At 46.1% G+C, this 19,317-nt stretch overlaps 1 protein-coding gene across 4 annotated transcripts; it reads right to left on the bottom strand.

Annotated features, from left to right (window-relative positions):
* Window positions 1–5,878: 5,878 nt before the first annotated feature.
* Window positions 5,879–15,721, bottom strand: LOC111958884 (bromodomain-containing protein 2). Of its 4 annotated transcripts, none has more exons than XM_023980200.3 (12): window positions 15,604–15,721; window positions 12,670–12,961; window positions 12,326–12,463; window positions 12,010–12,160; window positions 11,648–11,799; window positions 10,982–11,491; window positions 10,394–10,522; window positions 9,823–10,065; window positions 7,987–8,258; window positions 7,123–7,448; window positions 6,714–6,839; window positions 5,879–6,608 (listed from the first exon to the last, which is right to left on the bottom strand). In XM_023980200.3, the coding sequence occupies exons 1-12, from the start codon at window positions 15,633–15,635 to the stop codon at window positions 6,481–6,483; spliced, it is 2,499 nt and encodes an 832-aa protein (XP_023835968.1). In that variant the 5' UTR covers window positions 15,636–15,721; the 3' UTR covers window positions 5,879–6,480. The 4 variants fall into 4 exon arrangements, with proteins under 4 accessions (XP_023835968.1, XP_023835970.1, XP_023835969.1 ...); XM_023980202.3 differs by having other exon boundaries at window positions 9,835–10,065; XM_023980201.3 differs by having other exon boundaries at window positions 12,670–12,958.
* Between the last annotated feature and the right edge of the window lie 3,596 nt (window positions 15,722–19,317).

The raw sequence follows: 19,317 nt of genomic DNA, 5'->3' as shown, positions 1-19,317 counted from the left end.
GTCAGCAAGTCAGCACCTCAGGAGTAAATGTCAGTTGGCTTTTCATAGCCGATCATTAAGAGTATCTCTACCGCTCTGAGGTCTCTAGAGAGTTGAAAACAGCAGCTCTGGGACAGGTAGCACATCCGGTGAACAGGTCAGGGTTCCATAGCCGCAGCAGAACAAGTTGAAACTGGAGCAGCAGCACGGCCAGGTGGACTGGGGACAGCAAGGAGTCACCGGCCAGGTAGTCCTGAGGCATGGTCCTAGGGCTCAGGTCCTCCGAGAGAGAGAAAGAAAGAGAGAATTAGAGAGAGCATACTTAAATTCACACGGACACCGGATAAGACAGGAGAAGTACTCCAGATATAACAAACTGACCCTAGCCCCCCGACACATAAACTACTGCAGCATAAATAATGGAGGCTGAGACAGGAGGGGTCAGGAGACACTGTGGCCCCATCCGATGATACCCCCGGACAGGGCCAAACAGGAAGGATATAACCCCACCCACTTCGCCAAAGCACAGCCCCCACCCACTAGAGGGATATCTTCAACCAACAACTTACCATCCTGGACAAGGCCGAGTATAGCCCACAAAAGATCTCCGCACGGCACAACCCAAGGGGGGCGCCAACCCAGACAGGAAGATCACGTCAGTGACTCAACCCACTCAAGTGACGCACCCCTCCTAGGGACGGCATGAAAGAGCCCAGTAAGCCAGTGACTCACGCCCTGTAATAGGGTTAGAGGCAGATAATCCCAGTGGAGAGAGGGGAACCGGCCAGGCAGAGACAGCAAGGGCGGTTCGTTGCTCCAGAGCCTTTCCATTCACCTTCACACCTCCTGGGCCTGACTACACTCAATCATATGACCCACTGAGAGAATGAGTCTTCAGTAAAGACTAAAGTTAGACCGAGTCTGCGTCTCTCACATGGGTAGGCAGACCATTCCTAAATGGAGATCTATAGGAGAAAGCCCTGCCTCCAGCTGTTTGCTTAGAAATTCTAGGGAAAATTAGGAGGCCTGCGTCTTGTGACCGTAGCGTACGTGTAGGTATGTATGGCAGGACCAAATCTGAAAGATAGGTAGGAGCAGCCATGTAATGCTTTGTTGGTTAGCAGTAAAACCTTGAAATCACCCTTGCCTTAACAGGAAGCCAGTGTAGGGAGGCTAGCACTGGAGTAATATGATCAAATTTTGGGTTCTAGTCAAGATTCCTAGCAGCCGTATTTAGCACTAACTGAAGTTTATTTAGTGCTTTTATCCGGGTAGCCGGAAAGTAGAGATTGCAGTAGTCTAACCTAGAAGTAACAAAAGCATGGATGAATATTTCTGGATCATTTTTGGACAGAAAGTTTCTGATTTTTGCAATGTTACGTAGAATTGACTGATTTACAATTGACTGTCTCTCCTATATGAACTGTAACTCAGTAAAATCTTTGAATTTGTTGCGTTAAAATTCCTGTTCGGTGTGTATTAATATTATATGAGGTCGACCGATTATGATTTTTCAATACAAAATACCGATTATTGGAGGACCAAAAAAAGCTGATAACGATTAATGGTCGATTTAAAAAAAAAAATGTATTTATTTATTTGTAATAATGACAATTACAAACAATACTGAATGAACACTTTTACTTTAACTTAATATAATACATCAATAAAATCAATTTAGCCTCAAATAATAAATGAAACATGTTCAATTTGGTTAAAATAATGCAAAAACAAAGTGTTGGAGAAGAAAGTAAAAGTGCAATATGTGCCATGTAAAAAAGCTAGCGTTTAAGTTCCTTGCTCAGAACATATGAAAGCTGGTGGTTCCTTTTAACATGAGTCTTCAATATTCCCAGGTAAGAGGTTTTAGGTTGAGGTTATTATAGGAATTATAGGACTATTTTTCTCTATACCATTTGTATTTCATATACCTTTGACTATTGGATGTTCTWATAGGCACTTTAGTATTGCCAGTGTAACAGTATAGCTTCCGTCCCGCTCCTCGCCCCTACCTGGGCTCGAACCAGGAACACATTGACAACAGCCACCCTRGAAGCGTCGTTACCCATCGCTCCACAAAAGCCGCGGCCCTTGCAGAGCAAGGGGAACAACTACTCCAAGTCTCAGAGCGAGTGATGTTTGAAACGCTATTAGCGCACACCCCGCTAACTAGAAGAAAGGTGTTGATGTTTATGGTTAGGTACACATTGGTGCAATGACAGCAATGAATGCGCTTGTTAAATCACCCGTTTGGCGAATTAGGCTGTGATTCAATGATAAATTAACAGGCGCTGCATCGATTATATGCAACGCAGGACAAGCTAGATAAACTAGTAATATCATCAACCAAAGTGTAGTTAACTAGTGATATGTTAGATTGGTTTTTTATAAGATACGTTTAATGCTAGCTAGCACCTTACCTTGGCTCCTTGCTGCACTCGCAAACAGTAGCCTGCCACGCAGTCTCCTCGTGGAGTGCAATGTAATCGCCATGATCGGTGTCCAAAACCGATTGTTTGAAAACTTGAAATCGGCCCTAATTAATCGCCATTCCGATTAATTGGTCGACCTCCAATATATTATATATATATGAATAAATACACACAGTGCCCTTTGAAAAGTATTCGACCCCTTGACTTTTTCCCAATTTTGTAGGTCACAGCCTTATTCTAAAATATTTTTTTATATAATCCTCAGCAACCTACACACAATACCTCATAATGACAAAGCGAAAACAGGTTTATACATTTATCAAATTTATTTAATAAAAAAAAAAAAAAAGAAATACCTTATTTACATAAGTATTCAGACCCTTTGCTATGAGACTCGAAATTGAGCTCAGGTGCATCCTGTTTCCATTGATCATCCTTGAGATGTTTCTACTCCTTGATTTGGAGTCCACCTGTGGTAAATTCAATTGATTGGACATGATTTAGAAAAGTCGAGGCACAGATCTGGGGAAGGGTACCAAAACATTTCTGCAGCATTGAAGGTCCCCAAGAACACAGTGGCTTCCCTCGTTGTTAAATGGAATTACTTTGGAACCACCATGACTCTTAGAGCTGGCCGCCCGGCCAACTGAGCATTCAGTGAAGAAGGGCCTTGGTCAGAACCCGATGGTCACTCTGACAGAGCTCTAGAGTTTSTCTGTGGAGATGGGAGAACCTTCCAGAAGGACAACCATCTCTGCAGCACTCCACCAATCAGGCCTTTATGGTCGAGTGGCCAGACAGAAGCCACTCCTCAATTGAAGGGACATTACAGCCCGTTTGCCAAAAGGCCCTTAATGACTCTGACCATGAGAAACAGTAATACCTTATTTARGTAAGTATTCAGACCCTTTGCTTTGAGACTRGAAATTGAGCTCAGGTGCATCCTGTTTCCATTGATCATCCTTGATGTTTCTACAACTTGATTGGCGTCCACCGGTGGTTAATTCAATTAATTGGACATGATTTGGAAAGGCACACACCTGCCTATATAAGGTCCCACAGTTGACAGTGCATGTCAGAGCAAAAACCAAGCCATGAGGTCGAAGGAATTGTCCGTAGAGCTCAGACAGGATTGTCGAGGCAGATATGGGGAAGGGTACCAAAAKAAMTATGCAGCATTGAAGGTCCACAAGAACAGTGCCCTCCATTATTCTTACATGGAAGARGTTTGGAACCATCAAGGCTCTTCCTAGAGCTGGCCGCCCGGCCAAACTGAACAATCAAGGGGAGAAGAGCCTTGGTCAGGGATGTGACCAAGAKCCCAAAGGTCACTCTGACAGAACTCTAGAGTTCCTCTGTTGAGATGGGAGAACCTTCCAGAAGTATAACCATCTGTGCAGCACTCCCAAAAATCAGGCCTTTGTGGTAGAGTGGCCAGATGGAAGCCACTCCTTAGTAAAAGGCACATGACAGCCCACTTGGAGTTTGCCAAAAGGCACCTAAAGACCCATAAGAAACCAGATTGTCTGGTCTGATGAAACCAAGATTGAACTCTTTGGCCTGAATGCCAAGTGTCACATCTGGAGGAAACCTGGCACCATCCATACGGTTAAGCATGGTGGTGGCAGCATTATGCTGTGGGGATGTTTTTCAGCTGCAGGGACTGGGACACTAGTCAGGATCAAGTCAAAGATGAACAGATCAAAGTACAGAGTTCCTGGATGAAAACCTGRTCCAGAGCACTCTGGACCTCAGACTGAGGCAAAGGTTCACCTTCCAACAGGACAACGACCCTAAGCACACAGCCAAGACAACGCAGGACTGGCTGCAGGACAAGTCTCAATGTCCTTGAGTGGCCCAGAAAGAGACTGGACTTGAGCCCTATCGAACATCTCTGGAGARCTGAAAAWAGCTGTGCAGCAAKGCTCACCATTCAACCTGACAGAACTTGAGAGGATCTGCAAAGAATAGGGAAAAACTCCAAATACAGGTGTGCTAAGCTTGTAGCGTCATACCCAATAAGACTCGAGGCTGTAGTCATTGCCAAAGGTTCTTCAACAAAGTACTGAGTAAAGGGTCTGAATACTAATCTAAATGTAATATTTTAAAATGARAAATTAGCAAATATTTCTAAAAAKCGGTTTTTGTAGATTGATTAAACTGTTTTCCTCATCAATTTTTGAACAATGCTAACGTAACAAAATGTGCAAAAYGTCAAGGCGTCTGAATACTTTCAAAAGGCACCGTATAAATAGGGGTGTACTGTGTATACATATTACAAATAGAAAAGGCTTTATAGAAGGTCTCATTTTAATATATAGTTTTCAAATGACTGGCATGCTTCTGAGCAGCAATCCAGTCAACCAGGAGGCAAAACAATGTTCAGGACATGTTCTGGAATAATAAAGCATGACTAAGTGGAGGAGGATAAATATAGAGTATAAAAGAAAAGCAAGACAGGAAAATAGACTCACTGGTAGAAAGAAACATGATCATTTGACCATTGAAATACASTACTATACATCTATCTATATATATATATACACACACACAATTTCCTTAGAGATCTAACAGCCTAGCTTCTATACATCTCATTTGGTGTATGTCTTGGTCCAAACTTCAACGTAGGATGTCTGCTCCTGTATACATGGTGATTTAACAGCTAACCACTGGTTAGCTTACAAAGCGCATCATACTGTGACACTTTCTGTATTTTGAAAGTTCTATGTTGAAAACTTGATGGCTGACATGCAAAACATTGTGGATCTGTATCAACAGTGGACTAACGAAACAAATTACAAATGACTGTTTGAGTGGAATTTTCCTTTAAGCACAAACAGAATGAACGGAATTGCTTAGAACTGCAGACCGATCAGTTTCTATGACTGCTGTGATTAAGACTGCAGTGTCACCATCAAGAAACCTACTCCGTTCCTGAGAAATGACAGCTGGGCTGTTTCTTAATGGTAAGTGCCATACATGTATGACAAATCTCACTGTCAAGAAAAAGAGTTTCATTAATTAGATCTCTTAAGAGTAACATAACATGGAAATAAAACTCTCCTGCCTCTGAACTTTATGTCCAGCTGAATGTTGGTCTGTTAGCAGTAAGAACAGATGTAAAATGAAACAGAACGCAACAACAAAAAGTACTGACTCGTGACTGCAGCTATAAGACTTGACAGAAAAGACATAACTACCAGATCTGAAAATCAACCACTAGACAGTGACGGCCTCGTAGTGAGAGAACAGATAAGTGTAAGCATTACAACACTCACTCCACATAGCTTTCTGTGAGGGCAAGTAGGGTTTCTGCCATACTGCTTATACCCATTCAGTTCTTATCAATCTATGAGTGCACATCAAGAAGTGTCCAACATGGGGCTGAGCACATCTCTCCACATCCTTTCACTACTCCTCAGTCTCCCTCTTTGGGGGATCGCCATAAAATTCTTCTTTATAAAAGAAACGTAGATAAATTGTACAAATATTTACACAGGGAGGAGAGGGATAACAAGGCATTTGTGTTGGGGGTCTTGAGCAGTCAGAGTTGGTCCGATGCGGTTTCTGTCTGAACATTCCGAGAGCACCACTTTCTCCTCCATAGCTGTTGTAAGTTATGATTGACGCTTCTGCGCAGTTTATTTCTGATAGTTTCAAAAGCTATGAAGATGCCAAGTGAAAGCAGATATGCAATTTGTTGCCACCACAACACAGTAAAGACTTGGATATACATTATCCTGAATGGTCATTTCATAGGGAACTGTCAGAGGGGCTCTCGTTATATTACCAACATTTAGAGAATAAAGGCTCTAACATGGCAGCCGTTCTTAAACCTGGCTGAACTCTCAATATGTTTCTGGTCTTCAGTATCCTTATTGACCTTCACCTGTCCTCCACCCTGCACACAAATCCCACCATCATCATTCATCTTGGAGWGTTCGTGCTGGGGTGCCTTTCGAGGGAGGGGCACTCTTTCCCCTCCCTTGACTGTCCCAGGAGACTTCGTCCTGGGGCTGCCGCATGTCCCTGAGCTCGACGGGGGTTCCCTCCCTCTCCCACTGTCTCATCAACCCGAGTCTGATTCACTGGTGTCAGAGGAGGAGGATGACGAGGAGGAGGAAGAGTCTGAGCTGGAGCTGCTGCCGCTGAGGCGGGAGGGCTGGGCGTGAGGCGCCACACCACTGAGCTTCTCCGCTGCAAGAGAGAGATAAAGGGGGTAATAGGATTAGCATTTATCTCAATGCTAAATGCTACATGTGCAACAGCAGTTCCGTGTGTCTGTGTGCATGTGGCTCTCACCCTTGGGTTTCTGGGGTTTCTTGCCAGAGTTGAGCTGTCCGCTGACATCCTGCAGCCTCCTCTCCAGCTCACTCTTCTTCTCCAGGGCCAGTTCCTCTCTGGACTTGCCGGGGCCCCCTTTCTTCACTGTTACACACAGACAGGAAGACCGGTTCAAAGTTACATACTCAGCCCACACACACATATCCAAACATTCCATAGTGAAAGACTGGTACCTTTTGTATGGTATTAGTCAACCAGAGCGCTAGCATGTAGCATTTTATCACCACAGCACCAGCTTGTAGCATCAGTCCTTTGTAGCATWGCAAGGCATTAGCAAGTGTCTGCAGTGACAACATGATGCATTCCCATTCACACCATACTGGCTAACCACAGCTAGCATTAGCTATCGCTATTCGTTCCCCCTCACCATAGGGCTTACGGGGCTTCTTCCTCAGGCACATCATGACGTAGCGCTCCAGCTCYCGCAGCGTCGACGGCTTGAGCGTCTCAAAGTCTATCTCGATCTCCTCGGGGTTGGTGTCGCGCAGCGAGGGCTCGCGGGACTGGATGATGTGGACGACGCGGCCCAGCTTTTCGCCYGGCAGCTTGTTGATGTCCAGGCTCAGCTGTCGCTTCTCGTCGTACGACATGGGAGACGTCTCCTCCTCCTCCTCGGAGTCATAGTGGGGCAGCATGGAGAAGGCAGGCGGGGCGTAGTAGGGCATGGTAGCAGCCTGGGACTTCTTGGTGTTTCTAGGGAGAGGGAAGCTGTTAGAGGCCGTGGAGTAGTACTAGAGAAATTGTATGCAAACTTTTCCAGCACGGAGCTTATTTTTTTTCACGCCCGAACTTGTGGGGACCCAATTATACATTTGTTGTAATCATTTCTCGTGACCCCCACCCCAAATATAATGACAACCTACATTGACACATTTACATKAAAAAAATCACCTTCAACTCATTACATTTTCATCTCTTATCAAAATGAACTTGATATACTGCCCCATACAATAATCTGTACTCTGCAACCCCACTGCAGTTTCTAGAGATACAAATGCAGGTGAAGTTGGAAATTGGATTGTGATGAAAGAGAGGAAGTATAAAATGGTGTAAGAAACTTTAAAAAAGCGAAGTGAGGAAACAGAAAAGGTGGAAGAGGAAGCAATGTGAAAGTCTACAAAATGAGAGACGGAAACAAGCAAGGTAGGAGAAATAGAGGACATGGATGACCGATGGAAAAGTTGAGTAAAAGCAAAGAGAAAGGTCATGTTTGAGGTCAGTGTGTGCTTACTTGCTGCCCTTCTTGCCGGGGCCCCTCTTGCCCTGTGAGGAGGCGGGAGCTGAGCTCCTGCTACTGGATTTACTCTTCGGAGTCTTCCCCGGCTTGGCCGACGGCATCTCCCAGTCCTCACCCCCTACCGCCGCGCTGGGCCGRCCTCGGCTTCGCTTCTCCGGCTTCTTCTTCTTCTTRTTCTCCTTCTTGTCTTTCCTCTCCCTCTTCTTCTTGTTCTTGACAATTGGGCCCTGTGAGAGGGCTGCCAGCTGCTCGTGTACGGCTCGGAGCTGTGACCGGGGGGCAGACCAGAGGTGGAGTGTTCAACTGGACAAATACACTTCACTTATATGGCTAGATCATGAAGGAATACTGTGATATTGTATTTAACTAGGCAAGTCAGTTAAGAACAAATTATTATTTACAATGACGGCCTACCATAGAGTTTAACAGTGAGAAAATACATGTTTGAACTCAGAGAGTACTTGTATAAACATGTACACCAAATGAGTGAAAGTATGCATACTAGCATGGATTTGTCTGAATATTAGAAAAACCTGTGTTGGAGAGAAGTCTAAAACTCTTGATGCAGTCTATGCTTGTGATGTGTAGATGAAAGCTGGCCTGTGTTAGGTGTGTGGTACAGTGTGTTAGGTGTGTGGTACAGTGTGTTAGGTGTCACCACTGGTGTCCCCCAGGGCTCTGTTCTAGGCCCTCTCCTATTCTCGCTATACACCAAGTCACTTGGCTCRMTCATATCCTCACATGGTCTCTCCTATCATTGCTATGCAGACGACACACAATTAATCTTCTCCTTTCCCCCCTCTGATAACCAGGTGGCGAATCGCATCTCTGCATGTCTGGCAGACATATCAGTGTGGATGACGGATCACCACCTCAAGCTGAACCTCGGCAAGACGGAGCTGCTCTTCCTTCCGGGGAAGGACTGCCCGTTCCATGATCTGCCATCACGGTTGACAACTCCATTGTGTCCTCCTCCCAGAGTGCTAAGAACCTTGGCGTGATCCTGGAACAACACCCTGTCGTTCTCAACTCACATCAAGGCGGTGACCCGTTCCTGTAGGTTAATGCTCTACAACATCGCAGAGTACGACCCTGCCTCACACAGGAAGCGGCGCAGGTCCTAATCCAGGCACTTGTCATCTCCCGTCTGGATTACTGCAACTCGCTGTTGGCTGGGCTCCCTGCATGTGCTATTAAACCCCTACAACTCATCCAGAACGCCGCAGCCCGCCTGGTGTTCAACCTTCCAAGTTCTCTCACGTCACCCCCGCTCCTCCGCTCTCTCCACTGGCTTCCAGTTGAAGCTCGCATCCGCTACAAGACCATGGTGCTTGCCTACGGAGCTTGAGGGAAACGGCACCTCCGTACCTTCAGGCTCTGATCAGGCCCTACACCCAAACAAGGGCACTGCGTTCATCCACCTCTGGCCTGCTCGCCTCCCTACCTCTGAGGAAGTACAGTGCCAGCAGTCAAAACTGTTCGCTGCTCTGGCACCCCAAGGTGGAACAAACTCCCTCACGACGCCAGGTCAGCGGAGTCAATCACCACCTTCCGGAGACACCTGAAACCCCACCTCTTTAAGGAATACCTAGGATAGGATAAAGTAATCCTTCTAACCCCCCCCTCCCCCTTAAGAGTTAGATGCACTATTGTAAAGTGGTTGTTCCACTGGATATCATAAGGTGAATGCACCAATTTGTAAGTCGCTCTGGATAAGAGCGTCTGCTAAATGACTTAAATGTAAATGTAAATGTTGTGTGGTACAGTGTGTTAGGTGTGTGGTACAGTGTGTGGTGCAGTGTGTTCGGTGAACGAGGGGGTTGAGTCTACCTGTGTACACACCTGGTCCTGTAACTCGGCCAGGCGGTGTGCTCGCTCCTCCTCGCTGTCCGAGCTGCTCTCGCTCTCGCTGCTGGGCTCGCTCTCTGACGAGGAGGACGACGACGAGGAAGAAGACGAGGAGTCGCCGCCGTGAACATGAGTGCCCATGCCGCCGCCCATGCCACGGGACTTGGGAGGAGCCTGCTGGAGGGGCTCGTCTGGCATCTTGGCGAAGCGGAACTCAAACACGTCCTGGATGGACAGATGAACAAAACGGAGTGAGAGCTTGTTTTTTTACTCCATTGTGGATCATGTCCCTTTTGTTTTGTTACACAATAATAGCAGTTATCACAAGAAACAAAGTTGTAGGGACAGAACAGAAATGGAAACCAAAACAATTTATAGATTAGTCATTAAGTAGACTTATCCAGTGACTTGCAGTCATTGCGTTCTGCCAAGGTAGACTACCACATATCAGTCATTGCAAGTAAAACCCCCTGAGCATGCAGTGGACAGAGGTCAAGCAACAAAGGTGAACTAAGGGTTCCAGGGTGAATTGTGGTGACAGAACCGAGCTCACCTGCAGCTTGCGGGCCATGCCCACTACGTCATGGTCGGGGGGGTTGTACTTGTAGCAGTTGGAGAACATGAGTCGGACGTCAGCGGAAAACTGCTGTGAATCCCTGTACTCCCGACTGTCCATCCTCCTCTGAGAGAAAGATAGGAGAGAGAAAAGACTGTTTTAAACTCCAACAGATAAAGGAGAGGACTCCAGATAGGGATAAGCCTCCTTAGTTTCATACTGTGACAGATATCCACGCAAAACAAATCTGAGAAGACAGGAGGTAATAATCCATGAACTGTGTATTTCAGCCACATTCAGTTATCATTGAGTCAAGGCAGTGTGTCATCTCTATCTTGTGTAACGGATGTGAAATGGCTAGCTAGTTAGCGGGTACGCGCTACTAGCGTTTCAATCAGTTACGTCACTTGCTCTGAAACCTAGAAGTAGTGTTGCCCCTTGCTCTGCAAGGGCCGCGGCTTTTGTGGAGCGATGGGTAACGACGCTTCGTGGGTGTCAGTTGTTGTGTGCAGAGGGTCCCTGGTTCGCGCCCGTGTCGGGGCGAGGGGACGCCGTAAAGTTATACTGTTACACTTGCAAGCTGACCTTGATGTTGCTGAGGTCCATGGGGCACTTGATGATGTCGTGGTAGTCGTGCAGGCCCAGGGCCGAGGCGTCCACGGGCTTGTAGAAGGGCCAGGCGTAGGCCGCGTGTTTCTTGGACAGCAGATCCTTCAGCACGCTGCTACAGTAACGCAGCTGTTGACTCAGCTTGGCCCGCCGTGGCGCCTTGGGCTGCACAGAGTCCGGCAGGTCTTTCTTGGGGGGCTTGATGGGGCGTCCACTGCCACCGCGCCGAGCCAGGGTCTTCCCGCCTCCGGCCATCATGGGCTGGAGCAGAACGGGGCCTCCTGGGCCCATGGGTCCTCTAACCAGGCTGGGAGGGGGGTCCATGTCCCCCAGGGAGGTGAGGGAGAGGGTGGAAGGGTCATGGCTCAGGCCTTGCCCGTGGCCTCCTTTCCCCAGGCCCACCATTCGACCCCCTCCTACGGCCAGGGGCATGGTCATCATGGTGGAGGGAGTGGTGGTGTCCGCCTTCCGCTTCACTCCTTTCTTCTGCACAGGGAGAGTGAAGAGTTATAGTATGGTATTCTGTAGCCAACATACAGTGTGAAGGCAGCAGCAACAAGTGTGTAGCATCAATACAATGTACAGTACTATAGCACGTTCCTATTCAGGTCTTAGCATCGTCAGTGAAGTGTGGTGAGGTACCTTGGCGGTGGGCAGTGTGGGGGGCAGGCTCAGCAGCTGTGTGGGGGGCAGACTCTTGGGCAGCATGGTCTGGGGAGGGGTGTCTGAGTCACCCGTGTCAGAGGAGGAGTATGCTGACTGGGACACCGCAGGGACCTGGTGAGCTTTCGACGCTGAAAGATGGACAGAGAAAAATCAGACAAGAACACACACATACTGGTAATACTACCAAGAATATTATGGCCAAAAATGTACAGTGCACTACACGTTAAACAGGTTGTTCCAACTCATCTTTAACCAAACATACACAGTACATACACCAACTCGTCGTTGAACATTGCTCTTGCCTGCTTTTTCCCACCACAATCTTCAGAGTGACTCACCGTTGGACTTGCGGCCTCCTTTGCCAGGCTTGCCCGGTTTGCCCCTGGGGGCAGGTGGGGGCAGCTCAATCTCCTCCTGGGGCATCTGGGCCACCTTCTGCAGGAACACCTTCTCCAGGGACTGGGCCATCAGCACGATGTCATCTGTGGGCTGGGAGAGAAGAGGCCACATGCACTTTATAATCAACATCCAGTTAACACAGATACATCTACAGTTGCTGTGAATATGGAAGGGCCTTGTGATAAATTAAATATATTAGGTCTGTTGTCATTGATGCATTAGCCTGACCTACACATGTAAATATTATGGCCATACCTTGTTGTAGATGTAGCAGTTGGTGAACATGGTGTTGAAGTCCTGCATGCACTCACTGGCACTGCGGTAGTAGTTGTTCTCCAGCCGCTTCTTGATGGTTCCCATGTCCATGGGCTGCTTGATGATCTTGTGATAATCCTAGAACAAGAAAGAACGGAATAAAGAAAAAGAGTAATGACTGTTGAAAGGTGGTGTGACGAGGATGTAAACTATGTACAAACACTCATAGGTGTAGGCCTACATGGTGGTGGGTTGTAAAAGCTTGCAACCCCTWTGGCTCTCTAGGACCACTGTTGGTGACCACTAATCTCTACACTTGTTTATAAACAAACAGTGTAACTCACTGGGAGGTTGAGTCTGAAGGCATCTACTGGCTCATGGAAGGGCCAGGCAAAATGGTGCCTCCACAGGGACTTGATCATAGCCTTCTGGAGGAACTGCAGCTGGTTGGTCATGCAGCCCTGCCGGCCGGGGTCCCTGACGGGGGGCTGGATCGGGGGAGGGGGCGGCGCGTGCGGCAGCTGGGGGCTCTCGAAGCCTTCATACAGCAGCGAGGGCTTCCGCATGCGCTTGCCTGGGCCCGAGGCATGYTGCTCCATCCCGCCGCCAGACAGCCCCACCACTCCCAGAGAGCTGCTGACCAGGAGAGAGGAACAGAGGGTGGGAGAGGTTAAAGTAGTGGGATAGACAGGACAGGCGGTGGGAAGACAGAAGGGGATGCATGAGGGGAGAAATACATTTGCAGAAAACAGAAAACTCATTCATATGCTAAAATTATCCCTCAGCTCTGGCATTTAAAAAGTAGTAAGCTACAATGTGCTTGATCTTTGCGATACTTCATCATTGCCCTACAGTCAGTGTCAATACAGTCAACTAATTGTGCATTGTAAGCCAACCTTCATGACGACAAACTTTTAGGTGCAGGCTACACAATTCAAGCAGCAAAGCATTAGGAAGGAACCCTTCGCCAACACAGGCCCTTTGCCATCTGCTCCCTCACCAATGCAATGAGGATMCTATCAATAGGCTGCCACTTTTGGCACAGCCCCGGCAACCCAGATCACTGGATGGGAAATCCCTCGGGCAGCATTGAGGGCAGTTAAACCTGCATTCAGTGATAGAATAGTGACAACATGCAGGTTCTCCCTCTATTCGCTTCCATCTTTTGCACTGTGTGGACCAGATTGACAATTTTATCCCAGTCGCCTAGGGCTCACACAACACTCACATGCCATCCCACTGACACACAAAGGGAGGCAAAGCTCATGAGCTGATTTTCCATCTCAGGACTTACACACACCCCAACACAACATGGCCTTGTTAAGTTAAACGTTTGAAGAAAAGAGAAAGAGCTACAAAGTATCTGGAAATGTATTAATAATATTATTCCTTAATAACCCGGGCAAAAGACTGATAGTATTGTAACGACCCTGGGTTTATAAGCGCGGATATCGACTCTGCCGCTTGAGCATGCTGTAATGAAACAGGCAGGGAGCAGGTCATGTAATGAAACAGGCAAGGAGCAGGTCTTGAACCCTCGACCTTCTAGCGCGCTGGACTTTGGGCTATTGACTGTGCCYCAAAAGCATGCTCGAGCGGCAGAGTCGATATCCACGCTTATAAACCCAGGGTCGTTACACTACTCCCTCCTTTCAAAGAGCGCGTCCTCGCGCTAACTTGCGACTCTACGTCTTATTAGAAAGCGCTTACTTGCCAAGCATACGCACAGTCGTGGATGCAAGGTCCGATCCCACTTCTGACACCAATGTAATGAAACAGGCAGGGAGCAGGTCTTGAACCCTCGACCTTCTAGCCCGAAGTCCAGCGTGATATCGACTGTGCAAAAGCATGCTCAAGCGGCAGTCGATGTCCGCGCTTATAAACCCAGGGTCTTACACTACTCCCTCCTTTCAAAGAGCACGTCCTCGCGCTAACTTGCGACTCTACGTCTTACAGGAACGCGCTCACTGGCCAAGCAGTGAGCCAAGTCGATATCACGCTGGACTTCGGGCTAGAAGGTCGAGGGTTCGAGACCTGCTCCCTGCCTGTTTCATTACATTGGTGTCAGAAGTGGGATCGGACCTTGCATCCACGACAGTGCGTATGCTTGGCAAGTAAGCGCGTTCTAATAAGACGTAGAGTCGCAAGCTAGCGCGAGGACACGCTCTTTGAAAGGAGGGAGTAGTGTAACGACCCTGGGTTTATAAGCYCGGATATCGACTGCCGTTTGAGCGATAGCGCGCTGGACTTCGGGCTAGAAGGTCGAGGGTTCGAGGCAGGCTCCCTGCCAGTTTCATTACAGTATGCTGACCAGTTTACTGCTCTCTCTATGAGTGTTTGTTATACTTAGCCTAATCTCCCAAGTATTTTCGTTGAATTCACTTTGATTTGTGGGTGTTAACCGGTAATAGGCAATAATCAAATGCATTAGCTAGTTAGATTGTGATATGCTTTCATTCTTAACTGTGGCAATCATTTCAGCAGGCAGAGAGGCGAGGCTTCCGCGCTTATTTATAGTCATTGCGTGGGGTCAGTGTCGCCGCCCCGCCTTTTTTGAGTGTGTGTAAACACACCGACGCCAAAACAGACCCTCAGGATCGTCAGTCAAAACCGTCAAACTCCTGTGACTTAAACCCTTACACAACTATCCAATTAGCTCCTCATGTTACTAGCTTGTTTATGTGAGACACCATGTGGAAACGCTAACTTAGCTGGCTAGCTTGCAACCATCGCATCGTTTGTAAACAACTGAATCCAGCTAGCTACCAAGCTAGTTAGCCAGGACGCTAACGTTTGCTGGCGAACATCAGAAAGTAAACAACCGGGTTAGAGCAACTGAATAAGCTACAAATAAATTGCACATCTGCAGCCCTAGCTCGGTTTATTTCTTGGACATTAAGATATATAGCAGGAAAATGGCGGTGGCGCAGTGCCYCTCAATGAAGCGTTTCATCACCACAGCCAATTTTAAACAATCCCCCAGCACTAAGTTATTGAGTAGGCTGACTCACACAAGTCAATATCCAACCTCACTGTATGGTTAACTATCTAAGGGGGTGTTAGGAACAAAAAACATCTCTATATTTACATCTTACTAGCCAACGGAATATTTTCATTGGTTCGTGTCAGAGTTGAGAAAAGAATAGTTAGCGAGCTGGTGCACCGACAGTGAATACTAGCTAACTAGGTTTAGCCATTCAGTCCCGATTCGTGTTAATTTTCAAGCCTGCAAAATCAGCGCCGACCTGAGGCTGAAGGTACAATGTTCCTAAAGGTACCTGTCAAGGGGCGGGTTAACGGCCGTTTCCATCAGGATGGATCCGGATTCTTTTAATGTTCCAATTTTTTTCCACTGTTATGTTTCCACTACATAAYCGCCGAACAGTTCTACAATGAAATGGCGCCGAAAAGCTACCGCCTGCCGCTTTATAAACATATCARGTGGCGTTTCCGTGCAATTCCTGTCTGGTTTCTGGTAATACWTGCTTCCGATTGGCTACTCCGCATAGGGGCTAGATTATGTTTGGCTATCCACGCTGTCTGTAATTTAACATGCCACACCCTACAAGAAGAACATCCTGTCCCGTTAGCTTCAGGCGGCTAGTCTAGCTAGTTTGATAAAAACAACACAGATTATTTGTTTATATAACCGTTATCATCTTTACGTTTACGAAACCGAATGCTTATTACGAGCTACTCCGAATTATAAATACAAAACAATTATTACCGGTGGTAGATCTTCCTCATGTTATGACTGGATAATATTTCCCAATGGTTAGCCCCAAGTAGCTAACGGTAGCTAGCTAAAATAGCCAGAAAATCACCAGCCTTTTAGGCACACTAGCACCTAACGTATTGGCCCTCCAACCTTCATTCTCCTTCAGTTCCGCTATTGGGGTTACCTATGGGCAGGTTTACTTGTGGGGTATATCAGCTGTATCCAATGATTTATATATACACACATCATTGGCTGTATCAGCCTCAGTTGGAGGTTTTATTCAGTCACTTGGTTGGAGCATAAGTCTGTTTTTTTTATTTGAAGTGGAAGTTATGCAATTTGTCWCGTCAGTGGGAGTTTGGGGCAGTTCAGTCATGATGATGCCGACATTTAAATAAGTTGTTGTCAACATCTTGTCATGACATGGCWAATTTTTCAGACAGCTTGATTTTCTCAATTTGTTTCACATCATTCAAAAGTGATAGCCCCTAGGCCTACTTGATGGGTCATTTATAACAAAACCTTTCGATTTTTGCCAATCGTTTTAATGACTGTTTCACTAGTAAAGTGGAAAAACTCAAGTGAAATTAAAATATTGACCAGTGAACCATCATATTTTTGAATAAAATATATAATAATGAAAGAGAAGGATGGCTGTTTTGAATTTGATCAAGTTAGTGTGGGAGAGGTGGGAAACTATTGTTATCCATCAATAATGATGTGGGGCGGCAGGTAGCCTTGTGGTTAGAGCGTTGGACTAGTAACCGAAAGGTTGCAAGATTGAATCCCTGAGCTGACAAGGTAAAAATCTGTTCTGCCCCTGAACAAGGTATTTAACCCGCTGTTAGTAGGCCGTCATTGAAAATAAGAATTTGTTCTTAACTGACTTGCCTGGTAAAATAAAAGAATAGTGATAAGTCAACCGGTAAAGAAACCCTTGATGGGAAACTWTTGAGAATGGTAGCAGACTGTATTGCCACCCCTATTTTCTATATCTTTAGCCAAAGCCTAAAGTAGTGTGTCCACAGGCGTAGAAGGAAGCTAAAGTAATTCCACTGCCTAAAAATAGCTCTAACAGCCACCCAATCAGTTTTACTGCCTGCTTTTAGTAAACTGATGGAGAGAATTTGACCAAATACAATGCTATTTTTCAGAGAACAAGTTAACTACTGACTTTCAGCATGCATATAGAGAAGGGAACTCAACTTGTACTGCACTGTCTCAGATGACAGATGATTGCTTAAAATAAATGTATAATAAGATAGTTGGAGCTGTATTGTTAGATTTCAGTGCAGCCTTTGATGTTATTGACCATAAATAGTTATTGACTAAACTAATTTGCTTTGGCTTTACATCACCTGCCAGCACATGGTTGGAGAGTTATTTATTCAATAGAACCCAGAGAGTGTTCTTCAATGGAAGCTTCTCTAGCATCAGATATGCACAGTACGGTGTCCCTTAAGGCAGTTCCCTTGGGCCGTTACTCTTCTCTATTTAAAAAAATAATTTGCCACTGGTCTTCCACATGTATGTCTGTTATAAAACGATGTTCTGTGTTTTTGACACAAAAATCAACTGTACTAGTTGTTCAGACTCTGGTCTAGTCCCATCTTGATTAGTGTTTGGTAATATGGTCAAGTGCAGCAAAGAAAGACCTAACAAAGCCACAGCTGGCTCAAAACAGAGCAGCACGCCAATTCCAGATTGTCTGCATAGTCAAATAACATTCAGCTCAGACACCCATACATACCTCACAACACATTCCAACAACATGACACCAACAAATTCACGACAATGCACAGTGTTATACAGAGCCAGGATTGCATGGAACTCCCTTCCATTCTCCAATTACTCAAGCTAACAGCAAAATTACCTTTAACCCTTCATGGTTTTGTTATTCACCCACTGTTCGCAGGTCTGATGGACCCACAACATTATTGGGTTTTTAAAACAATCCAGCCATAATAATTTACGTAAAAATACTTAATACTTAAAGGTTGACATTTCAATTACAAGCAATATAGACAGCATACATGGTTAATATTTGCCATTTACCTCTGCTAGATCACATTTATCAATAAAAGCACTATTCGTTTAAAAAGATTATGACCAGACATGTGTGGAATAAATCATGTTTATCTTGAACAAATATAAATGAAACAAGATTTTCATCACTATTGATGTTTATTGCTTTGAACTGAACAAATTGGAAGGACAAATTTTACATACAGTATTTTATGGAAATGATAAATGAGCCTCATTGAACACAAATTATGTCCGGTCTACACACCATATGAGGGACAGAGTTTTACTGTGTGTGTGTTGCAAATGTATTTCTTGAACTTGATGCATGTGTACTGTGTCTTCCTGTCCTTGGGTCCACTCACATCACAGCGCTTCTTGTTGCTACCAGCTGCAATCTAGAATGAGGAAAACACTTAGTTCAGGAATGTTACTAACATCTCACTCACATATATAGTTACAGCAGGCCAAGGTAGGAGAGTCAGACACACACACATGCAACAACATCACTCACACTTACTTCCGGTATTGGAGTTGTTGGTTCAGTGGGTCGGGCGGATGGGGCACCAGCATCCTCCTCCTGAATCCTCATCACGATGGCTGCAGAAGCTGGGGTCCTTGGGATATGTTGCCTTCTCTGGATTTGAGGTCTTACCAATGCCTTGCCCAGCTCCTTGAGAAAGAGCCGTCTCCTCTGGAGCTTCCCTCTGTTCCAATCTGGGTTCAACGCCATCCAGATGACAAACGCGTTGTACGCCAAGATGTTGAAGAATATCACAAGTTGTCAGCGTAGGGTTCTTTTTTTGCAGTTGTAGCCAGTCACTAGCTTGTATAAATTGTCCACCCCTTCTTTTGTGCCATTGTAATCCATTATGACTTCTGTTTTTTGATGTTTCTGGCCACAGATTCTCACATCCCTATGCAGAGTACTCATGTGGCATGAAGGACACTAGGGACGTGTTGGCCGTGAACACAAACTTAGGCTTGTTCCGTGTATTCAACAGCTGAGGTGGGAGCTCTGGCTTGTTTTTTTTTTGTACTGTTCCTACCATCGTCAGCTTCCTCTTGAGGACCTCCTGTCCCAGCTTGTGCAAAGTAAAAAAGTTATCGCATGTGATGTTGTGGCTACGGAGTCCCTTTGTCATGTCCAGGACAACTCACATCCCTTGGTTCTTCTCAGGGGCTCCTCCATCTGGCTTCCCCGTATACCCTTGCAAGTTTGATGAAGCAGCATCACAAGCAGCCCAGATCT

The sequence above is a fragment of the Salvelinus sp. IW2-2015 genome, linkage group LG35 (genome assembly GCF_002910315.2).
Source record: "Salvelinus sp. IW2-2015 linkage group LG35, ASM291031v2, whole genome shotgun sequence".
Lineage (NCBI taxonomy): Eukaryota > Metazoa > Chordata > Actinopteri > Salmoniformes > Salmonidae > Salvelinus > Salvelinus sp. IW2-2015.
Note: the sequence above shows the minus strand (reverse complement) of the source record. Positions and strands in the feature narration are given on the sequence as shown.